This window comes from Hirundo rustica, chromosome 5 (assembly GCF_015227805.2).
Source record: "Hirundo rustica isolate bHirRus1 chromosome 5, bHirRus1.pri.v3, whole genome shotgun sequence".
Lineage (NCBI taxonomy): Eukaryota > Metazoa > Chordata > Aves > Passeriformes > Hirundinidae > Hirundo > Hirundo rustica.
Window position 1 is genome coordinate 121,390 of NC_053454.1, and position 24,603 is coordinate 145,992.

At 43.5% G+C, this 24,603-nt stretch overlaps 1 protein-coding gene across 1 annotated transcript in view; it reads left to right on the forward strand.

The window, feature by feature from the left end:
- Positions 1–24,603, forward strand: part of ATRN (attractin) — a 155,986-nt gene that overhangs the window by 78,283 nt on the left and 53,100 nt on the right. Inside the window, exons 17-24 of the mRNA XM_040063653.2 lie at positions 998–1,183; positions 2,525–2,758; positions 3,369–3,506; positions 9,371–9,464; positions 10,708–10,760; positions 12,365–12,459; positions 13,365–13,443; positions 13,839–13,996. Of these exons, the coding sequence (XP_039919587.1) occupies positions 998–1,183; positions 2,525–2,758; positions 3,369–3,506; positions 9,371–9,464; positions 10,708–10,760; positions 12,365–12,459; positions 13,365–13,443; positions 13,839–13,996 (1,037 nt within the window). The remainder of the gene's footprint in view (positions 1–997; positions 1,184–2,524; positions 2,759–3,368; positions 3,507–9,370; positions 9,465–10,707; positions 10,761–12,364; positions 12,460–13,364; positions 13,444–13,838; positions 13,997–24,603) is intronic.

Consider the following 24,603-nt stretch of genomic DNA (forward strand, 5'->3'; position numbering starts at 1 on the left):
ATGGTAAAATATTTGAAGTACATTATTTTAATTATTTTTTTCTCAGTTGCATACCTACATGTGACATTTAGGGTAATTATGGTATGGAGCAATCTCCTGTCTGGAAAAAAATAAAAAAATAAAAGTAACTTTCCAATTGAATTCCCCTTTTTCCCTTCCCCAGCTATGTAGCCAGAGGAGGGTTTTATCAGAGTTTGAAATTAATTGGCCAAGACACTTTGGAGATATGAGAACTTTGAATAAAAGAAGCTATTTGCTTTTGGGAAAACTCTTCCAGCTTTGTTGAAACTGCATATCTTTTCAGATGGCTTGGTCTGTTAATTCTCCATTGTAGCTGATTATTTCTGAATACCAATTAGTGCCTCTTTAACTATTAGGGAAGCTGGTTGATTAAATAAAAGTTTTAAGTACACTGCACCAGTTGAAATCATTCTTTGTGGAAGTGCAGGAGGCAAATCCTGAAAGTGGAACCTGAACTCAAAATTCCATGTTTTCACTTGCAGCACCTGGGTTTAAGCTTTACTCTGATTTTTATGGTCTGAGAACAGTCACTTGAAGCAAAACATAAAGCATTGGCTCATATTACAAACTGCTGAGTTAGTTCTGCTTTCAGTGCTTGTTTGATGTCTGGAACCGATCAAATCACTTAAAACACCTCCCTGCATGCTCATGTAAAACAGGGTTCTGTTTTACATGAGCCTACACTCATGTAAAAACCCTGCACTTCGCTGGGGAGGGTAACTGAGGAATACATCAGCAGAGCTGCAGAGAACAAGAGACCGCACTCATAGCACCATTCCCAGAGCGGCTGTGGCTGCTCGTGGAACCCTGGCAGCGTCCCAGGCCGGGTTGGACACTGGGGCTTGGAGCAGCCTGGGACCGCAGAAGGTGTCCCTGCCACGGTGGGGCGGAACGAGATGGCCTTTATGGTCCCTTCCGTGCCAAAACACTCCGCGATTGTTTCTGGAAGAGAACTGACGGTTGTCCTCCCCCACAGCCAACCACAGCGCCAAGCAGTGCCGCCCGCCCTGCGCGCTGCGCGCCGCCTGCGGGGAGTGCACCAGCGGCAGCTCCGAGTGCATGTGGTGCAGCAACATGAAGCAGTGCGTGGACTCCAATGCCTACGTGGCCTCCTTCCCCTACGGGCAGTGCATGGAGTGGTACACCATGAGCAGCTGTCCCCGTGAGTGACCGCTCCTGCCTCGGGGGCTGCGCGCTCGGCTCGGGTGGGAAAAGTCGTCTGGACCCGTGTGGGTCGTGCTGAAAATCCCTGGATGAAAGGAGCAAGGCCGGGCCGGATGGGGTTTGCACGCTGGTCCAGCGGAAGGTCTGCTGCCCGTGGCAGGGGGTGGAAAGACACGGTCTCTAAGGTCCTTTCCAACCCAAACTGTTACTGTCCGATTATCAAATCCAAAATAGGGCTTACCCAAGTGTTTTATTCTGAAGTATGGTCTACTTACAGACTATAGCAGGAATTCCTACCTCATTTTAAATAAATTATTTACTTTTTTGTCCCTTTTAGGTAGATGTGAGTGAACTGCGAAAGCTTCATGGCACTTTGGAATAGTGTGTTTTCTTTTCTAACTGGGGTAAAAGAGCCTAAAAGGTTAAAACAAGTGATGATGTAGAAAATATTTTATTTATATTGAATTATTTAGGAGCTGGGTTTGAGCAGGGGCATCACAAGTAGCTCAAAGTGTTGCAAAATAAGAGATGAAGAAAATGAATTTAAGGAACACGAGAGTATGAACTTCCTGTATTGCCAGAGGTCAAAAGTTGGAGGAAGCATCAGGCAGGAGATGAGTAAGCTAAAATAATGGAAAACAAACTTTTTTTTCTTTCTAAGGACAAGTATTGTCTATTTAAACATCAAAATTGAAAATCTACTCATCTTGCAACACCAAGAATGCAGAAAATATTTTTCAAGATGGTCTGGGGAAAGCAATAGAAAAAGTTTTCTGTATGTAAAGAGTTTGTCACCCCTAAAATCAAATCCCATTAGAGAAAGGAGGGGCTAAAGGGGTGGAATTTTATTCTCCTATTTGTATTCTATGTTTTTTGACTCAGATAAGTATTTGAAATAATAGCATGTGGTACTAAAACGTGGTAGGAAGAGGCTCAGAGTGACTAAACTGGCTGGTTTTTAGCCTTTGCTTCCAGATGGCTCATTTGATCACTCCATCTATGTTAAATCAATCAGAGGTGTTTTGTAGAGGGAGCATTAACCTCTGGTGTTAGAGGGTGGTATGTAACAGTTAAAAAAGCCTCTCTGTGTGTTGTGCTGTTTTGTAACTCATTGATTACTGGAACGTTTGTTAATAGCTGTCTTAGATTCTGGAATAAATACTGACAGGAATGAATATGTTACTGTGAATATCAGAATAAATATTTCTAGATTTGATCAGATAAATATTTTGGTGAGATAAAATTATAATTATGCAGAATACATTCTGCATTTTTGTTGCCTGTGTTTGAGACAGTGATTTATTCCACAATTTTGTGTTTTGGTTTGGTTTTTTTGTAGCTGAAAACTGCTCAGGCTACTGCACCTGTGCTCAGTGCTTGGAGCAGCCAGGCTGTGGATGGTGCACGGATCCGAGCAACACCGGGAAGGGGAAGTGCATCGAAGGCTCTTACCGGGGGCCAGTCAAGATGCCGACCCCGTCCACGCCAGGGAAGCACAGCTTGGAGCCTGTCCTCAATGTCAGCATGTGTCCTATGGAGAACAGCTATAACTGGTCCTTTATTCAGTGCCCAGGTAAACAAGCAGCGTTTAATTGTCCAACATTTTGATAAAGTGCGAGGGGAAGGAGTTTTTAAGACTGTGGTGGTGTCTTGTGGGAGGAGAAGAGCATGGACTATAAATAGGAATTACATACTTGGAGATGGAAGGACCTGCTGCATGAAGACATTATTATTTATTACTTGAGAGAAACTTTTCCTTTCCCTACAAACCTTTACTGAGATTTTAACTTTTGTTTGTTTATTTATTTTAAGGCTATTTGAAAGAAAGGCGGATCTTCCTTTGAAGGTTGTTTTAAGTGTTAATAATGCTTAGGATGATTTTTAATTAACGTTTTTGACAGAAGAACAACACTCCCCTCCCTGTTCCTTGTAAATCCATCCCACCACTGGCTTCCAGTCCAACGTGCATGTGAAGTTTTGCAGTGCAGTTTTTCGTGTGTTGCTTTAAATTTCATTTTTTGATATACGCCTGTCTTTGGGTCCATGTGCTGCTAGCAAGAGACGAGAACCTCTCAGGAAGGTGCATGAAATGGTTTCATTTGTTCTCTGTACAGCGCAGGCTCCTAGGGTCTCTGTGAGCAATATTTGAGCACCAATACTCATAGTTTTCCTGTTTTCTTCAGCCTGTCAGTGTAACGGGCACAGCAAGTGTGTAAACGAGAGCATTTGTGAGAAGTGTGAGAACCTGACCACGGGCAGGCACTGTGAGACGTGTATCTCAGGCTACTACGGGGATCCCACCAACGGGGGCACATGCCAGCGTAAGTGCTGCCTCAGAGCTTCCTGCACTGAGCTCGTCCATGGCTTTCACTCTGCTCATTCCTCCTCTGTCTTAACACAAATTATATTGTGATACTTCATGTTTTCTTTCCTGCAGGCGAGGCTCAGTTCTTGTTTCTTCAAATCAAAGACGCTCAAACTGCTGAGTGAAATTACTTTCATTGCACATAAAGATGATTTTATACCCTTCTTTCTAAACTTGGAATGACCACAGTGAAAAATGTCTGTATTTTAGTGTTTGATGATCCTGTTTTTAAAAGAAAGTGTTGATCCAAATGTTTTGAACAAAATTCTGCTTATCTGAGTTTCACCTGCTCTTCCGTTTGGTTAATGTGTTGTGTGTTTATAGTTCAAATTGTCTGCTTCATAAAGACTTGCCATGTTTCACTGAGGACTTGGCAGGATTTCAGCTGAGGATTAGGGGAACTCTATTAAAATTGCATTTCAGTTTGTAAAGTGCTTTGGCACTCTTTGGCACAAAGAACTGTTTTCAGCTGTGCAAGATCCAGTTAACAAACCGGGGAAAAGTCTTCCTTGAAAGACCAATTTAATATTGAGAATTTAATATTTAATTGCATTATTGGATTTAATATTGAGATATATACATGGAAAAGTTGGAGTTTTGACCTGCAACCTTGTGGCATGGTTTTGAACTGCTGTGAATTTTTCAGTGTTGTGGCATGGGGAGGCCAATTATAAACCAGAACCCGGCTGTGAGAGGTGCAGATGTGAGGGAAGGTGCTTCTTGCCACTAAGAGATTTCATCATAGAAACATGGAATTGTTTGTGTTGGAAGGGACCTTAAAACTCCTCTCATTCCCATTCCCTACCATGGACAGCAACAACTCCCACTGTTCCAGGCTGCTCCGAGCCCCATCCAGCCAGGCCTTGGGCATTGCCAGGGATCCAGGGGCAGCTACAGCTGCTCTGGGCACCCTGTGCCAGGGCCTGCCCACCCTCACAGCCAGGAATTCCTGTATCCCAGTATCCCATCCAGCCCTGCCCTCTGGCAGTGGAAGCCATTCCCTGTGTCCTGTCCCTCCAGCCCTTGTCCCCAGTCCCTCTCCAGCTCTCCTGGAGCCCCTTTAGGCCCTGCCAGGGGCTCACAGCTCTCCCTGGAGCCTTCTCCTCTCCAGGGGAACATTCCCAGCTCTCCCAGCCTGGCTCCAGAGCAGAGGGGCTCCAGAATCCTGGAAGCATTTCCATGGCCTCCTCTGGGCTCTCTCCAGCAGCTCCATGTCCTTCTGCTGTTGGCCCCAGGGCTGGGGCAGCTCTGCAGGTGGGCTCTCACCTCAGGGGGCAGAGGGGATCAGAATCCCCCTCCCCTGCTGCCCAGGGCTCAGGGGGGGTTCTGGGCTGGGTCATGTCCAGCTTTCACCCAGAAGCACCCCCAAATCCTTCTTCCCAGGGCTGCTCCCCAGCCATTCCCTGCCTATCCTGTGTTTGTGCTCTGGCTTGTTCCAGTCCAGGTGCAGGACTTTGCACTTGGCCTTGTTGAACTCCATGAGATTCACAGAGTCCCATGTCTCCAGTCTGTCCAGGTACCCTTTTGATGCTATCCAGGTACTGTTGGAGGCCATCTGGGTCTGTCTGGATGTCCTCCCTTCCCCCCAGCAGTCTGACCTTACCAGTTTGTTGTCACCAGCTAACTTGCTGTGGGTTCCTCAGTCCCACTGCCCCTGTCACCAACAGAGATGTTAAACAGCACTGGTCCCAGTGGATTACGTTAGTGGAGTATAGTGAGGTGGAATGAGACAATTAGATACAGGGATGGAAAAGGCAGAATAAAAATAACATTGCTCAGAGTAGTGTCAGTACTTCTGTGAAATGAGTGTGGGTGGTTTGTGGCCAGCCTGGGAGAATGAAGTGGAGATGATTAATGAGTGGGCATTGAAAACTTTTTATTGCTTCTTCAAATTATGGAGACAAACCAGTAGAAAATACTTGGGCATTAACTTAGTATGTTTATTGGAAGTTGTGCCGACCTTTTGGATGAACATGAGAGTCAGTTAGAGCATGGAATCCTATTTCCTCCGGGAGGAGGGAAGTGGTGATGGTTGAGGCTATGAAGAACTTCACAAAGATTTGGCGAAGAGGGCGAGAAACTCACAGGGATACAGTTTCCTTCCTTAGAGCAAAGGGATATGGAATTCCAACAGACAGAAGAGCAGCATGGGTGCAATGGAGAAGGTGCATTCCTCACACATGATTTAGTTGACACAGCATTATCTGCCAGATTAATTACTGTTGAAGCTCACAAACTCATTTCAGGTGAAGGTACTTTGAAATGCTCTAAAGTTTACTTGAAAGTAATGATTAAATTGCGGCTGAGTTGCCTGAGAAGATACAGAATTCTACCCTGCGCTTTCAGGTTTAATCACTGGATCACAACGTGCCTGTTGGTAGGTGTCGCTTTTCTATGAGTGTGGAAATGGAGAGTAAGTGCCTTTGGACTCTTGTGCATAAGGATTGTCCCAAAATAGTTTGTTGTTGAGATAATGAATGACAGACTGAAATCACCCAGATGCCTGAAAAAGAAATTAGAAAATGTTTTGAGATTGTGGAACAGTATTCATTCCTTATCTGATGGAACCAGTAGCTCATGTCAGAAGTGCTTTGCTCTCGAGTGCTTTGGACCCAGGTTTCTAATTTTCTGTGATTTAGCACTATTTACAGGGAAGGGGAGAGAATGAGGGAAGCAGGAACCTGGGCAGAAAGACTGAGGTGGATTGGGAAAGGGAAAGCAAGAGGTAGTCATCCTATCTGATGCAGCCAGGCTGACTGCTGCCTATTAGTCATTTTCACTTGGTGAAAACCTTTCCAGAGGGGAGTTCTTCAGATAAGGATTAGTTGACGGTCAGCAGAGCTAGCTCCTGTTTTCTTCCTTCTCTGAGCTGTGGTCCCTCTGTCCTTATCCATTAATAATGTGCTGATTTCACTCCTTTTGTGCATTTGTGAGCAGTGCTCTGTTGTTGGAGCCCATGGTCACAGCCATGCTGGAGGCTGTTGTTGTACACTCCAGCCTGACACACATCTGTATGTTTGTACACTCACTGCCTAGTGGGAGTCCTGAGATCATGGAATGGTTTGGGTTGGAAGGGTTCTAATAGACCATCCTGTTCCACCCCTGGCAAGGGCGGGACACCTCCCACTGTCCCAGTCTGCTCCCAGCCCCGATGTCCAGCCTGGCCTTGGCACTGCCAGGGATCCAGGGGCGGCCACAGCTGCTCTGGGCACCCTGTGCCGGGGGCTGCCCACCCTGCCAGGGAACAATTCCTCCCCAGAATCCCATCTAACCCTGCCCTCTTTTATTTCAATGCCTTCAGTCCTACGTATCCCTGTAAAAAGTCCCAACACAAGATTATATTACTCGTGTTAAAAATATTTTGTCAAACTGCAGTTATTTTGCTGAAAAATTGTTTGCATCCCATCATACACCCTGGTGTTGGCAGAGCTAGGCAGATAATAACTAAATGGCAGGTAAATCACTCCTCAAAGGTTGCTTTTAGGAAGTGTCCAAGTAGAGGAGTATTAATCAGGAAGGGCAGGAAGTGCAGCACATCAAATGTAAAAATAGCTGTAAGGTGCTTTCTCTGCATTCAGGATTTTTCTGAATATTCTGTTTAAATTTTCCCGTGAAAGTATGCTGGTGGGAGATAAGGAAGTTATTTGCAAGTGAAGGGAAGGCACTATTATGCCTGAAATCAGATTGCAGCTGTAGCAGCTCTTCCGAACACATCCATGCAGCCTTCACTGGTGGCCGTGGAGCTCCTGCCCGATCCCCTCTCGCAGGGCTGAGGGTGCCCTGCAGGGCAGCTAAAGCACGTGGCGTGGAACAGTAGCGTTGGGCGGGTGGGTGATGGTGCTGGAAGCTGGACCATCACAAACGCAGAAAGAGGAGTAACGATCCCCATGACCATCTCTGAATGAGTCTGCGACCCATGCTTTGTGGAGAGGGTGGAAGGAGACTCCTCTGGTTGAAGGTGGTTCTTCATCAGACTGTGACCACGATTCACAGTCAAAAAGCCATTTCCAGTGGTTTTGGGTTTCTGCTCTTTAAAGTAGCCTGAGAAGCTGTGAGAAATTGTCTCTGTGCATATTCCAGTTCTTTAGTGAATGGTCTCCAGTTACAGGCTTGTAGGAAAGTGGATAAATTATTAGATTGTTACTTTAAATCGAGATATTTTAGTGTTCGGTCTTCTTGATACGCTAAAGAGCAGAGAGGAAAGAAAAACAAATGTTACAGCTCAAGATGCTGCAGTCTGCCTTTAAACAACCTGAGGTTTAAAAATCAGGAGATATTTCATGTGTGTTCGTATTGAATATTGATTCAACTTCACTTTGCTTCCCTTGTGCAAAGCATAAGGAAAGAAGTACAAGACATTCTCAATAGTACTAAGACTCGTTTTTCTTTAAGTGGAACTAATGAAAAGAGTGTTTCCTTCACTGAATACAATTATTTTGTTGAATTTTCATTCAGTCTCCTTGTTCCCACAATAGGCCTTTTTTGCTTCTTCCTATTTTGCTCTGTGTTGCTGCTAGGAAACCACTCATCCACATCTGAGAAGCACAATTAAGTGTCCCTTATACAGTGTAGCTTCCATTATGTGCCAGCAGAAAGAAGATATCAAAAGGGATCCTAAAATAAGGTTCAAGGCTGGCAGAGATATTCAGGATGGGGACTTCATGTCTAGGAATCTGCTGGTACATTGATTGTCATGGCTGCTTAATGAGGAAGAATATGTCTTCTTAACGAGGAGGCTCCAGCCTTTAAAGCCTCTTGTTCCCAGCAAGCTTGGGGACCGTAAAGGATTTTTGCTTTGTGTAGTTTTTTCCTTCTGCTGTACACTCCGCTATGCACAACTCCAGATGGATGCACCTGCATTGGCAGAATGACTCCTAAAAGGCACCTACGTGCCAGGAGAGGTCGTTAAATCCATTCTTCCAGTGATAGTGAGCAAGACATCAAAGTCAGCTGTCTGTGTGGGATTTGTTCTTATTTGTTGGCTTGGTTTGGGGGTTTTTGTGAATGTTTCTCCTCTACATCTTTATAAATAAAGGTCTTAAAGTGTGTCAACATGAGCATTTAGCTTAAATCAGGAGCATTTTTGTGAAGAAAATCTCCTGTGCGTCCCCACCATGCTACCTGGGGTTGGATCTTGAGCAGACTCAGGTGTATGAGGTGGTCTGTTTTGGGCATGCCCCAAACCTGAAGTAGTTCAGGGTTGTGCAGTTTGCTTCAACCACAGTTTGATGACATTCAGTGCAAAGTCATCCTAAAATATATTAGGGAAAGCACTCCAGCTAGTCCTAGCAGGGACATCATCATCTTAGCACAAGATGTTTTCTGCTGATGATGTTGATTATTTCCTGAATAGGACTGATGAAACATTATTTTTTCCAAATCCTATTTATTTATTTCTGGAAAAAGCCCTTGAAGTCCCACAGGCCTTGTTTTATTTTCCAGACTCTCTCAAGAGTTTTGAGTTTGGCTGAAATGTGTTAGCAAGCCCAAATACTGTTTCCCTTTCTAGTTATGATATCACCCCTGCTGTCTAACAATGGAAGAGGAAGTTAAGTGAATTTTTGAGGCTAAAAAGCAGAGTCTGATGATGATTTCATACAAAACATCAGTCCTCGGTAGCCTGTACTTGCTCTGGTTTGACTCACGGTTCTGTTTTTGTTTGCCTCCTGTAGCACAAAGAGAGCAAAGAGCACCAAATGGGTTTTCATGTCTACGTTAAATGTTGATGTATCTCAGTTTGACAACTAAAGGACTTAATTGCTATCAAATTTGTTTCTCTTCTTCATCCAATGTTGCGTCTTCTCCCCCTCTGCTCAACAGCTTGCAAGTGCAATGGCCACGCGTCTGTCTGCAACACAAACACAGGGAAATGCTTCTGCACAACCAAGGGAATCAAAGGAGATGAGTGTCAGCTGTGAGTTCATTTCCCTTTCTTATATGAAATCAAAAAATTGTGCACATACTACCTTGGACACCCTCATTTTTTAATGGTTGTGATTATGATGTCTCTGCTCATTTCTTCCTCCTGGCAGTTGACTGACTGCACTGAGGGTGCAGCCATGCTTCCGCTGGGGAATATAATGAATGGAATGATTTCCTGAATAATTCCAATTTTAAAAACATTTCAACTGCGAATGTCATGCAGAAAGAGATGGGTGAAAAAAACCCCATCCCCCAAACTATGCATAGAATCACAGGGTGGTTTGTGTTGGAAGGGACCTCAGGGCTCATCCCATTCCACCCCTGCCATGGCAGGGACCCCTCCCACTGTCCCAGGCAAGCTCCAGTGTCCAGCCTGGGCTCCGGCACTGCCAGGGATCCAGGGGCAGCCACAGCAAATCTGGGAATTCCAGCCCAGGCAGGAATTCCTGCCCAAGATCCCAGCCCAATCTCCCCTTTCCCAGTGGAAGCCATTCCCTGTGTCCTGTCCCTCCAGCCCTTGTCCCCAGTCCCTCTCCAGCTCTCCTGGAGCCCCTTTAGGGACTCTGAGGATTCCCTGGATTTTTCCCTTCTCCAGGGGAACATTCCCAGCTCTCCCAGCCTGGCTCCAGCCCCGGGAGCATCTCCACGGCCTCCTCTGGACTCACTCTGCTTTGCTTTATCCCTCGTTAGTTTCTTTTTAATTGGTAGATTTCACTGTCGGTGCTCTCTGATGTTGTTCAGTGGGAGTGTAAATATATCCAAAATGAGCCTTTGACATTCAAGCAGTTTAATGGAGCAGCTTTAGAGCTACAAATTTGCCGGGGGTTTCTCTGTAGCATAACAGAAATGCTTTTAGTGTAGTGTTAGTACAAATAATTTAATTCCAAATAATTTCATTGCCAGGTTTATTTTTAAAGCATTGCTCACATGAGTAAACATTTATAGGATAGAACTTGGAAAAGCCATAAACGACTAAGCTAATCCAGTTCCGTGCATTGTGAAGAGCTAATAAATACCTTCCAAGTGGATGCAAATGTTAATATCCAGAATTTCGTGTTGCATTTTTACTGCATTTGAGGAACGTGGAATTTCTTCATCAGCCCAGTCTAACTCAGACGTTCATCTTTAATCGTGTATTGTTATCAGCACAGGTTGTGTTTTCTGATATTTAGTGGCTGGGAATGAATAGAACTGCAAAAAAAAATCAATTTATTAAAAATGTATATTCTTTTTAGGTGTGAAGTTGAAAACAGATATCAGGGAAATCCACTTAAAGGAACTTGTTACTGTGAGTACCCTTGGGATTTTGTTGCGAGATAAAAAATGTGCTTGAAGTTTAAAATACCTTGTTTAAAACTTGTTTTAGTTGTCACAGCATGTGTTTAAAATATGGAGGATTAAGGAAAGGACTAAAAAATAGCTCTAAAAACCTTTACTTTTCTCAAATACATTGTTTAAAGAGAATGAAAATACATTTCTTGATAAGGTCCGTGTGATGATGGGATCTTTTGAACAATGTTCTGAATGTTTTTCATGTGATTGAGATGAAATCTGGTCTTTTGGAGAGCACTCTAAACTATATTCCTAACAGGTAAAAAAAACCAAAGAAAGTCCTTAGAATGTTTATAAATGCAAAATGCTGTTTATTTTAAATTCTCATCCATGTATTTCAAAATTGCCACGTTTCCTCTGAAATGAGCAGTTGGTTTCCTATGCAGTTCCAGAAGATCCTTTGCCAAGATTCAGATTACCTAATGGAAACTTTCCAGCTTCTATTTGCAAATATTAGCAATCAGCAGCCTGGCAGGCGTGGAGAGCTGGAATCTTGAATTACATGAAGTCTCCAATAGTGGTTTTGTCCAGCACAGAAATGATCAACTGGCTGGTTTTGGCTTATTTGAATTCTGCTTGTGTGGCCAAAGAAGGGCGCTGCTGGCTTCTCATGGCATCTCTGTGTAAGAATGACCAAATTCCTTGCTGAAATGGCAGGGATGGTTAAATGGGCAAAAAGTGGGGAAAGGCAAAACTTTCCAGCTCCTAGAGGAAGAACCTTGTGCTGTCCAGATCCAGTCTTGCTTGGTTTCATTTCTTGAGTATTTCTTTGTGCTGTGTTGCGGACTGACGTCAGCAGGTTGTCTGACTTGTGCCAGTCCAACGAGGGGTCACCAGGAGGCAGTTAGAGAAAAGCAGCACCTGGTGTGTCCATTCCTGTTTATTATTGCTTGGAATATCTCTGCACTGGCGTCGGGAGTGTGCACAAGCCATGACAGTGTGCTTTAATGGAAGGGTGCTGAGATGGGTGAGCGCGTCCCCACGAGTGGCTGTGGATTACAGATTACACCAGCCTGGGCACACGAGAGCTGGGAGGGACAGACAGACAAAGGCTGCTCCTGGCATGCCTGGGTGGGATGTCCTGGAGCAGGATGGCAGCTGGGTTAATCACCAACCAGCTGCTCTGTAGAACCTCTCCCAGGCAAATCTGCTGATGTACGGAAACCTGGAATGGGGGGGAACGATTGTCCAGTTCCAAGTGGGAATTACACAGCTGTTGAATTTTTCTGCTATTCCTTTATATCACAGAGGTATTGCAGGCTGGAAAAGTAAATCTTCTGGTATGTTTTTTACAGTGCATAGGTAGGAATACTGATTTAGATCAAGGCTGGAAGCTGTTGCCTGACAAGTATAAGCCACCTCCCTTCCCCATCTAGGCTCAGCTCCCAGAGATTTTTATTCCTCATGTGAGATAATATGTAGGTTGGAGTAATTTGGAGCAGTGTCATGATAGTGTCATGTCCTAGTTGTCCAAGAATCCCTTCAGTGACATCATGCCTTCTTTTAAGAAGTTATTTTATTCTAGGAGATGGGATAACTAACTCCCTGCCTTCCTTACAGATACTCTTCTCATCGACTATCAGTTCACCTTCAGCCTTTCCCAGGAGGATGATCGCTATTACACTGCAATCAACTTTGTAGCAACACCTGAAGAGGTACACTTTCTATTTTCCCTTCTAACTTTGTCCTTTGTCTTCTCTTGGCCCTGGAGGCAATGAATTGTTACAGTTCTGCAGCTCTTTAGGTGTAGTCTTGTGATAGGGGAGGTGTGTCCTGCTCCGTGGAGCAACCAGAGCGTTTTGACCTTGGCTTGGCTGTGCAGTCCCACATCATCACAGGAAAATTTCATAAGGAACCACAGTTGATTCTTTCCAGTTGTTGGAACAACCTCTGAGCCATTTCAGTCTTTTTAAAATCACAGAACAGTTTGGATTGGAAGGGACCTTAAAGGTCATCCTGCTCCAAATTCCTCTGCCATGGCAGGGACACCTCCCACTGTCCCAGGCTGCTCCAAGCCCTGATGTCCAACCTGGCCTGGGGCACTGCAGGGATCCAGGGGCAGCCACAGCGGCTCTGGGCACCCTGTGCCAGGGGCTGCCCACCCTGCCAGGGAACAATTCCTGCCCCATATCCCATCCAGCTCTGCCCTCTGGCAGTCGGAATCCATTCCCTGTCTTGGCACTCCAGGCTCTTGTCCCCAGTCCCTCTCCAGCTCTCCTGGAGCCCGTTTAGGCACTTCTCTTTTGCAGGTTGAACAATCCCATCTCTTTCAGCCTGTCTCCAGAGCACAGCTGTTTTGCTTGTTTTCACCTCATGTCTTGTGTCTCAGTTCTTCCTGGGATATTCTATACACATGACTTCTTTATCCTTTGTTGTGTTTTCCTTGAGGAAGAGAATACTTATTTCCGAAAATATAGTATATAGTTTTTAGCTTGATGTATTTTTTCTGTGTAGGTAACAAATTTCAAAATAATTTTTTTGCAGCAATGATTTCCTAGGAAACAGTACAGTAAAATTGCTTATCCTAAAAACTGGGTTTCTTTTTCGTTTCTTCCTTTAGCAAAACAGAGACCTGGACATGTTCATCAATGCATCTAAAAACTTCAACCTCAACATTACTTGGTCCACAAGTTTTGCAGGTAAATTGAGGATTGTCTAAGTAACTCAGGAGCTTCTTTAATTTATCAGTTTCTGAAAAAGGCAAATTTAATTGGGAAAACTTGGGGGGTTTTTAACCTACGTACTTTTTAAATAGTCTTCTTAAATTGTCATGCTGAGGGGGGAAGTAAAATGTTTAAAAAACCTGTGTTTTCAACTTTGATTGTGTATTTTGTAAACATTAAAAGTGCAAATTTTATTTTTTACCAATGTAACATCTTGGCACACAGTGATTTTAATAATGCGGTGCAGCTTAACATAGTTGGTTTTGAATTAATAGTTAATTTTTTAAAATTAGAATTTAGGATGGTTTGCCCTTTTTTTTGTTTTCTTAAATACACATTGAAATATCTTTTCTTACTTCTCCTTACAACAGCTGGCACGCAGGCTGGGGAGGAAATTCCAGTTGTTTCCAGAACCAATATAAAAGAATACAAGGACAGTTTCTCCAATGAGAAATTTGATTTCCGCAACAGCCCGAACATCACATTCTTTGTTTACGTCAGCAATTTCACCTGGCCCATAAAAATACAGGTAGGAGCTGCTAATATATGTCAAATTGTTTAAAGGTGCTTTTTTTATTTCTCTCGAGAACTGTGGCAGTTTGCTGTGCTTGGAGTTGTCCAAGCTGAACCAGCCTGGTGTAATCCCAGAGCAGAGAGAGTTTGATGTTCCTGGATAAGAGGAAGAAGGTGTGAGGCATCTTCTGATATTGCCTCAGCCCAGTGGGTCTGAAGACGTACTGTGAAATAAAGAGACACTCATTTATTAACAGGGCTGGGCTTGACAAGGTGTCTGCCTTCAAATGTGCAGATATTGATGTTGTAGAAAAAGACTGATAAAACTAAAGACGAAGCCTGGAAAGAGCAGACAGGAGAAATGCTTTTTAGTGCCTGGTTCTCCAAAGGCACAGCTCAAGGGCCACCCCCTTTCTCCTGCTGCCTCAGGCTGGTAGCGCGTGCAGGATGAGCAGCTCGTCCTTGCCCTCTGTTCAGCGTAGGTGGTTGACAGGCAGTGCCTTGGGTGCCAGGCTGGCTGTGCTGGTGAAGCTGGTGCAGGAGAAGCAGTGGATGAAGCTTGGTGGTCATAAAATCAGACAGAATCACTCTGTGATTTCAGTCACAGACTCTGCAGCTGGTGAGGCAGCTCACAATTCAGAGCAGCCTCAGCCAAGTCAAGTACAACTCGCTGTGTGCTCAGAGTGATGTGAATGTTTGAAGGACAACATCCTTCGAGATCTGGAACAGAGATCGTGGGATGATTGGGTTTGAAGGGACTTTAAAGATGCTCTCTTTCCACCTGCTGCCATTGGCAGGGACAGTTTTCACTAGCCCAGCTTGCTACAAGCCCTGTCCAGCCTTGAACAGTTACAGGGATGGGGCAGGCGCAGATCTCAAATAGAGATATTGGCATATTTGAATTCTACCTTATTTAAGAAACTTGGTCAAATATGGGAACCCAAATTCTTCCATCTTCACTCTTGTTCATCCAACTGTTTTGTGAAAGCTGACACTTCACATTTATGTTCTTGGGATTTCAAACATATTGGTCAGGCAAACTCACTCTTTTCGACAAAAATAATGAGATCCACCTGTGAAAAAGGTCTTTAAAATATATTGGCATTTTTCCTGAATTTTTAAAAAGTTATGTGAAATGTCTTTATCACCTTCTCCTAAAGACAGTCATTTTAATGACTTGGGAAACTGTCCTGGTGATTGCAGACTGAAGATTTGGCAGGTTGGCTTTGGGCTCTTCGTAACATCACTGACAGTTTTGGTAATGAGTTTGCAACTGGAGAGTTATTCCTTCATAAACTGGTAAAGTCTTAGTTTATTTTCAAGTCCTAATTTTTAAATCTGGAGGAGCTGGTGAGCTGCAATGTAAAATCTTTATGTCATTGGATACTCAAGTAGCAAGTCCCAAACTTGCTCATTTTCATGTATATACTACTTGTCGTAGGGAAAGTAACATCTGTGTACAAAGGTGAGCAACTGTGCAATGATTAATTTAAATATTTGAGCTTCTCTTTAATCAAATTCATAATCACAGGAGTCAGGAAAAAAATTCTCTTTTTTAACCTTATGGGTTATTTTGACTAATACTTGATTTTTCATAATCAGTGCTGGACTGTACCTTACCCTAATTTATTTCTTTGTTATTTACTGCTGCAGAACTGTGTGTTAGGGATACAGCTGATTGGTTTTTCTCTTAACTCTCCTTAAAACATCCTCTCTTCCGTTCCCCTCGTGGTTTCCTTTATTGTATGGCTGAAACATCTCTTGCTGCTTTGTTTCCATATGCTGAGCAATGGCATAGTTTGACTTCTAGCAGTTCTTATGTTATCTCTCTACTTCTTGCTGGCTTTAAAGACATTGCTAATGAATCCTTTCCTCTTATTAATACAAAGTCTCTTTAACTGATCCTCATGTCCCTTTTAAGGTTACTTCTGAGGATGCAGCTTTCGAATAGTTTTGCCTCTTTGACCTGAGAAAAATATTTAGATGGCAGCTTTCCCATTCCTGATCTCCTTAGTCCACTTGATTTTACTGTTTGATTTCATTTCTTATAAAGAGTGAACTTTGATTCTCTTACAACAGTCGACCTCTGTTTATCCTTCATTTAATGTGAATGTGCTTGTAGGCACTCAGTCCAAGTTAATGTTATATCACCACCTCTTAATGTCTTTACTACTTGCCAAAACAAATGGCGTCAGCTCTTATTCATTGAGACACAGTTTTTGTGAAGAAGTCTGGCAGTGACCAGCAATCTGTGGTCCGTAGAATTTCTGTCTCCTCTTCAGTGCAAAGCTAAAAACCAGGAGTCACCGTGTCCTTTCAGGTCTTGTGCAATCTGCCGTGATGGATTGAGCTTCCCTCAGTTGCAATCTGTGTCCCTACCTGTCCTTTCCATACCCCAGGTTTTTTTCATTTTTGTGAGGTTGTGGCTCTCTGTAATTTGTGTTCAAAATGATAAAATAGAAGGTAAATCCTGGTACAGGTTTTTGGGACAAAGATTTTTTTGGCACAGGGTGCCCAGAGCAGCTGCGGCTGCTCCATCCTTGGACATGTTCGAGGCCAGGTTGGATGGGGCTTGGAGCACCCTGGGATATTGGAAAGTGTCCTTGCCCATGTCAGGGGGTCGGATTGAGATGAGCTTTAAGATCCCTTCCAACCCACCTCATTCTCTGATTCTGTGATTTTAAGGCTTCCTGGCTGTCAGTCCTTGACTCTTCCCATGCTACATTCTTCTCAGGAATAGTTTTTATTCAGGGCTTTCCTTCTCTCATTTGGTTTTCCAAGGGGTTCATCTCTGACTTCACTGCAGAAAAGTTCTGTGCTGTTGGGATCAGTCCTTCAGGGCAAACTCTGGTTAATTAAAACTCAGCGTTGCAGTATGGGCAGGATGCAAACTGTTCTCTTATCTCCTAGCTTGTCTCCTACAGTACTCCTCATTGCACCTCCACTATTAAACTGTCACGCAGCTCCAGAACGTGTTCCAATTTCCCTTTGGAAATTACACTGATATGAATAGAGTATGTTGAAGTCAGGAAAACTCTGCTTCTGCCAAGCTGCTGGAAATTATTCTGTCCTCATATGTGTACATCACTTGGCAGCTTATGCATGTGTTTGGGCTCCTCCTGGGCAGGGGAGCATGTCCAAATCATATTTTTAGGGGTTTATTCTTTGTTTGACTGTCATAGTAAACTGTCATTTTTCATACACTCACTTGTCCTAGCTTATCCTCAATTGCAATACAACAGATATATTTAAACATGTGTGTTTATGTCTATACAAAATCTTGCAGCAGAAAACTTTATAAATGTAGTTTTTGCTGCAGAGCAATTCTACAATCCACCTTTTTTTTTTTTTTCCTAAGTTTTACAAACTTTGTCTTGAAGACTTTGATTGAAATCTGTTTCTTATTCATTTTCTCTTCTTGCCTATTAAAATCTGCACTTGGAAGGTGTAAATGCTCCTTTGTGTAAGAGGTGGCTGTGTCCCTGCCAGTGCTGAGTTCTGGCTCTTCTTTCCCCGTCTTCCTCCACCTCTTTTCCAAACCACTTCAGTGAATTTCCTTTTTAAAGTATATTGGTTTAGGATGTCTTTACCTGCCTGGTCAATGACTTGAAATGGTTATTCAGTAAAAGAAGTGAAGCAGCAAAATCCAGAAAGCCTTCAAAATACAGCAATTCTCTTCCTAATTCCTCCTTTCTGAGCAGTTCCAAGCATGAGGGGACTTCACTTAAAGCCTTACCTTGCCAAGCTCTCATGAAAATCCTGCTAAGGTCTTGTCAACAGTGTCTGGATATTTCCATTCTTTCTGCTTTGGGAGCTCCTCTTTGCTGCAAACATTGGACACACAGAATTTTGAAGCATTTAGCAAACCCCAGCTGTTCACCTTACTCTTTTCAGCTTTGCTCTAAATATTCCCTATCTTCCTCCAAAGTGGAAGTGCACCCTTTAGGAAAGGATATTAGTGGGTATTGAAGGGTTGAGGGTTTTTTCACCTATGTAAATGTAATAGTAATCTTTTCTGCACTGTTCTTCCTGTTTGCTTAATCTTCATAGTGAGTTTGCTTTGTTACTCTTTCCAAATCTAGTTGGGAGTAGAAGAGAGACATTGACTATAATCAGCTGCAGTTAGAAGCAAAGGAATTCAGTGCAGAAACTTTCTGAGGAGCTCTCTTCATGGGTTTCAGTGCATGCAAAGTCAGCTCACTCTGAGGTGAAACTGCAGTTCTAGAGATGACAAGTAGTTAATGGTGAGAATTTTAAACTCCCTTAGATACCTGTGTAAATGTCAGCAGGTTTTAACAGTGTTTAAACTTGTATGTATTTGCCTGGGGCAGAGTCCGGTGAGTGAATCCCTCTCCAGAGTGTACAGGAGGATGAAAATCCAATCTTCTAATATAGCAAATGCTTTCCTAGCTGTAAGATTTCTGCTTCTTCACAATTTACTGCCGACGGTGCTTGCTACCACTCACTAAATAGAAATTGGTGGTTTAGTCTTGTTTCATACCCAAACTATTGTGTTTATTCACTAACATTCTATCCCATTTGATATTCGCTTTTTTCCTCTCAGATTCTGAGCATCTTGCATTGATCTCTACGTTCTGAGAATGTGTAAGACATTTAGGAGCTGATTAAGGCAAAACCAGTTTGTAATTGTGTCATTAACTGGCAGTTGCCTCCTCTCTCTCCTTAGTGTTGGTTGAAGGATTTTGATTTGAACACACTTAAATGTTAATTATGAACCAAATGCTTCAAGAAACAAAAAGAGAAGGCATTTTGCGGCCCTTGCATGCAAAATGTACCATTTGCAAAATCTCATTAGGTATTCACTATATGTAATTTTCTTGGCAATTCATCGTCATGTTGGACTTCAAAAAGTGCCGCTGTGACTACGCAGCATCGCTGCATGTGCAGCGTGGTGGAGACAGCAGCAGCATTGCATAGCTCCCACTGTTTGAGGAGCATTTGAGAACCAGTGTGAAACATTCAACTCACTGAAATTGTTGCCTTCCACTCAGATTTCATAAAGGCTGTAATGGAAAAATAGCTAAAATTGCCTCTGCTGCCTTCAGTTTTATTTTCTCAGTCTTTCTTCTAGTTTCTTCTCTTTGACTTGTTTCAGGATGGTCTGTCTATATAGTCTCCTTTATGTCTTTATCCCTTTTTATGCAGATAGTTCATGGAACAGACAGGATTGGGGGGACTTCAAAAGACAATCTGCGGATTGCTGAACTTAGTTACTGCATGTGTTGTCATAATTACTCTGTCTCCAAACATGGTGTTTACCCTGATAGGAAGGTACTGGTGAACCCGCTCAAAATTCCCTCCACCAGCACTGCTCTCTGGTTCCTCTGCTGAAAGGGTGAGGTGAACTGAAAGGTGGAGACGATTCATGGCCCTTCAGGGGATGGCAGCTGGCACAGGAGGTGTCAGGAGGTTGAGTGCAGAAACTGTCACTGATGGAAATTGAGGACAGGCTCAAAGGTGCTGTCATTAAACCAGAATTTGGTCTGTGGTGCTTTCTTTTGATAGTGATCCAGGTGACTGTCACAGGTGACTGTGTTTAGACTGGCACCCAGAATCCTGGAATCACAGATGGGTTTGGATTGGAAGGAATCTTAAAGACAGTCTCATTCAAACCCCTGTCATGGGCAGGGAGAGCTTCCACTATCTCAGTCTGCTCCAAACCCCATCCAGCCTGGCCTAGAACACTTCCAGGGATGGGGCAGCCACAGCCTCTTGGGCAACCTGTGCCACGGCCTCTCAGGGAAGAATTTCTTCCCAAATCCCATCCAGCCCTGCCCTCTGACAGTGGGAAGCCATTCCCTGTGTCCTGGCACTCTGGGCCCTTGTCTCCAGTCCCTCTCCAGCTCTCCTGGAGCCCCTTCAGGCCCTGGAAGGTGCTCTAAGGTCTCTCCAGAGCCTTTTCTTTCCAGGCTGAACACCCCCAGCTCTCCCAGCCTGGCTCCATAGGAGAAATCCAGGTGTCACAGCTCCAGCTGCTCTGTACAGATCAATTGCAGGTGCCATCCCCAGGAAGAAGATGTCAGCTCTTAGTTAATGTGCTCTTTTATGAACCGCTTCCTTTGGGGCCCTCCCTCTCTGCCTTCTGTTGCTTTGCTTAAATTCCCATTGGCAGGGTGACTGCATCCAGCTTCAGAAGGAAAATGCTCATTTTAGTGCTCCAGTGAAGAGCTGTGCTGCTGCCTGAAGTGAGATTTCTGATAGATGTGGGAATACAACTGTGCTCCCATCAAACCTTTTGGAACTGGCACTTTCTTGGATTCAAGTGCCTTGTATATTAGACCTGTGACTACTGATTTTGTTAAGACTTTCCTTCTATCCTAAGTTGTTTTAATGGAATAGCCAACGCTCTGTTGTTTTACAGGCATCAAAAGACTTCTCTGCCTCTCTCTGCAACCCAAGGGTTTCCCAAAGGGTTGTTTTATAGTTATGAATTGCCTCCTTTGACCTGGAACAGTTCCCAGTGGTTTCCAGTGATACACTGAAGATGTCTGTAGGGATGCAGGAGAGCAGGTTCCCTTCACATCTCTTTGGCTTAGCAGAGCTGGCAGTGATGCTGGAGATGGGTCTTTTCCTTAGGCCGGAGGTATTTCCTGACTTGTATGTAGGCAAAGTTCAGGTGGAGCCACCTGGTGTCAGCTGCGTTTCAGAGTCGAGATGAATTATACGCTAGACTGAGATTCTGCTGAGGAATGGCTCCTGGTTTTTCTTATGCTGAATGGTGCTATTCACGTTGGAAGTATTAGCCAGTATTTTGCGAACTGCTGGGAATTACATTTTTAAGGAGACTTCACAATCCTCAAAGCTCTTGCTCTGATCTTTATTGTTATTTCCATGTTTCATTGCTGTTGTGTCCTCTGGTACGTAAATACTGACACCTTCTGAAATTCTCATTGTTCAAAGTAAAGATCCTTCATTAAAGCAGTTTTGATTTGAAATTATTCTTTTAATGCTCTTCCCCATCCCACTGCTAGTTTTATTGGCAACATTACCCTAAAACAGGTGGTCTGCATTAGCAAGAATCTTAATACCACTTTAATTAAACTTTAATTTTACTTGCCATTCATGTTTAGTTCAGGAAGCATTTGTTTTTTTCCAGAGCTAAACGATAGGTGACACTTTGTTATGGCTTCGGTGTACCCTTAGCTCCTGCCAGCTAAGGAGGGGCCCAAAACAGAGCTGGAGGAACAGCAGGTGTCACACATTCCTTTTATTTTAGGCTTTCAGCCTCTTTCAGGTGGCATGATCATTGCCAGCAGTGATGGTCTCTGTGTTTCCCACTTCAGGGTTTACAGCCTGACTAAAAGGTTTTGATAATACATGGAAAAAGTGCAAGAGAAGAAACCATCCCCAGGTAAAAAGCAGGGCCTGAACTGTCTCTAATGCCTTGATTCCTCTCTGGAAGAAGCATTAGGTATTTGATACAGGACATAAACAACCCCTGAGGACTGGACATGGCTCAGAGAGGTTTCCAGAATTTCTCTAAATTAGTGTCATTCTCAAATCAAAAGCAACAGGCTCATCAAATGAGAGCTCTCGGTGAGGGCGAGGAAAAAGTGTCTTTGTTGTTGGCCAAAGAGAATGAAACAGATTCATATAGGTAGGATTGCTTTGATAAAATAATGATGTAGGCTTGAAATCGCAGTGAGGTTGCTGATCTGGACAGCTTTCCTGCCAGGTCCTTGTGTGTCTCATGCATATTTAACAAGGGAGAGATGTTAAGTGCAGAGATAAAATCATCCTCAACTCTCTGGGACCCTTTATTCCAAAAATGTTCTTTTTTTCGCTTGCTTCTGAAAGCATCGTCATACCAAAGTTATTTGCTAATGATGTCCCTTGCTTTTCTTTAGCTGTCACTGCAGGTGCTTTGAACCTCTCTCCCTGCATCTCTCCCACCATGAGAGAGGTTTTCTTGAAACCCAACAATGAAACGTAAATCAATTTGTTAATCTGATGAAATTTGCTGTTGAATGTAATTACTTTTGGAGACATCCGATTACATGCTGATTTTTCAGAACAGGCAAACTGACATCTTCCACTGTGGGATGGAAAGATTTAAAACAGAACAGTTGAATGGTGCTTTAAGACATGAAACAGCTGCTTGTGTTTTATCTGCTCCCGCCACCTTATTTTTGGCATCAACCGATGACATTTTGCTCCTTTTAGAAGTTGTTCCCTTTTTGATTAAGTAATATTTTTGTTAGCACCATCTTAAATCCTTTAAAAGGAGGATTTCTCTCAGAGGCAGTTAACCCTTGGCAGGATGTGGTGCCACTTCAGTCCTTTTTACAGAAAGGTGTAGCGTCAGCAACCCTGAAAATTGTTCATGCCAAACTTTTCCCAGGTGCTGTGTTGGGGGGGCGTTTTTATGAGAGATTCATGAAATGGTTTGAGTTGGAAGGGCGATGAAGGAGCAGCTCATTCCTCCCCTGCCGTGGCAGGGACACCTCCACAGTCCCAGGCTGCTCCCAGCCCCAGTGTCCAACCTGGCCTGGGGCAATCCAGGGATCCAGGGGATCCGCAGCTGCTCTGGGCACCCTGTGCCAGGGCCGCCCACCCTGCCAGGGAGCAATTCCTGCCCAGCATCCCATCCAGCGCTGCCCTCTGGCACTGGGAGCCATTCCCTGTGTCCTGTCCCTCCAGGCCTTGTCCCCAGCCCCTCTCCAGCTCTCCTGGAGCCCCTTTAGGCCCTGCCAGGGGCAACCCATGGAGTCTTGGAGTTTTACATCTGCAGCCTGGGATTTCTTGGGATGAACTGTCACGACTTGCACAACTTTTGTGAGGTTTATTGCAATATCTTTCTACAGCACAGGAAATCTTTTTGAATGTCTGTTGCAAAACTTCAGCTGCATAAAGAAGAAAAGTTATAGGATACCAGACAGAGACAGTCTGCAGTTCAGATTTAATAATACCAGGAGCATTTCTTAGGTGGTGTTTTATTGAGATCTGACAGTGACATATATATTGATTGCCTTAATTTTAAGGAAGCTGGGGTTTTTTCTCTTTTCAAATACAGGGCTGGAAAATATAACATATATAAAAATGCAGAATTCATTTTCTATGGAGGCTAAGTCCAAATGAAGCATTAATTTCTTCTGGGTGAGGCCAGTGCTGGTTGCTTGAAGTTGCTGTATTTCTGTGATGAATAACTTTTGAAAACACTATAACCCACCACAGAATGTAGATATAGACCCCAGATTCAAATATTTCAGAAAATGAGTGCTGTGAGCTGTTGCTGGGGAGCCGAAGGAGCAAGTTACTTCTCTTCATACAAAGGTTTATTTAAAGAGTCAAAGATTAGCGAGCAGAGTTAATGAAGGAGAGAACAGTATATTGGCAGTAAAACAGAAGCATCTGCCCACTGAAAAGCGCAGTGGATTCAGCCTGGCTAAACCTCAAGGGAAAGTTTATTCAGAACTAAGAGAGGGCGACAAACCCAAAAGCCTGTGGCTGGTTTAGCTTACAAGCACAGAGCCAGAGACACCAGCATTCTACTCACAGCTCTCAGCTGACTCTGCAGGGCTGCTGCTGGGAAAAAAACATCCCTGCAATATCCTGAAAACTTCTTTTTGTCTCACTTATTTTCGTGACTTTGTATTATTAAGATTTTGACCTTTTTTTTACTGTATTGGCAAATGTTACTCACAGCAGTGTTGGTGAGTAAGAACTGATCCTGTGTGGTTTAAAGTAAATTTGGGGGGGGTTTCATTACTGCCACTTCAGGTCATGACGTGACACCAGGTCGGAGACAACTTGTGGCTTCAGTGTTGTGTAATAATGTGACAATGTTGTCATTCAAAGGTACTTTAATTTGGTTATTTATCTAAACGCATATTTATTTGGGGGCTGGGACTAGATAGTCTTGAAGGTTTCTTCCAACCCAAACCATTCTGTGATTCTATATGTAAGGTGTGTAGATACTATTCTGAATTCTACTTATCGACTTATTTTACTACTTTATTTTACTAAAGGTGAGATTCCCACAGCTGGCATATTACAGGATGTTTTGCTACAGGTTGATAAATATGTTAAATTTCTCATCCAATATGTTCCTTGGAATTCACAGCCTCTTTGGGGAAGGAGACAGAGCTTTTTTTCCCCATTAATACCACTGCAACCTTGAACTCTGTCTTCCATTTCCCCCCCTGTTTTGTCTGGTCAGAAATGATGCAAGACAGGAGATTTTGCCTCTTTCCATCTGTCAGCTATATTGAAGCCTAAAAAAATAAACTTGCAAATATTGCTTTGGCTGTTTTATATTTTTTATTCTTGAGTCACTCCTGTGTACTTAAATCACCTGCTCTTCAGGAAAACAACTTTCATTCCTTTTAAGCTCAGTAGACTGTAAAGCTCATTTTTACTGGACTTTGAGGGTCTCACTGAAAGTTTGAGCTGTTATGTGCTGAAGTTTTAATTTTTTCCATGCTGAAATTCTCCAGCAATAGTTGCATGCTGCTGAATGTAACTGAGCCTGCACACAGATGGTGTCAGAGCTCTGCTCGGCATGAAGCCAGGGAAACAGGATTCTTCTTCCCAGATGCAGCGGGATCCTTCCCAGATGCAGCGGGATCCTTCCCAGATGCAGCAGGATCCTTCCCAGATGCA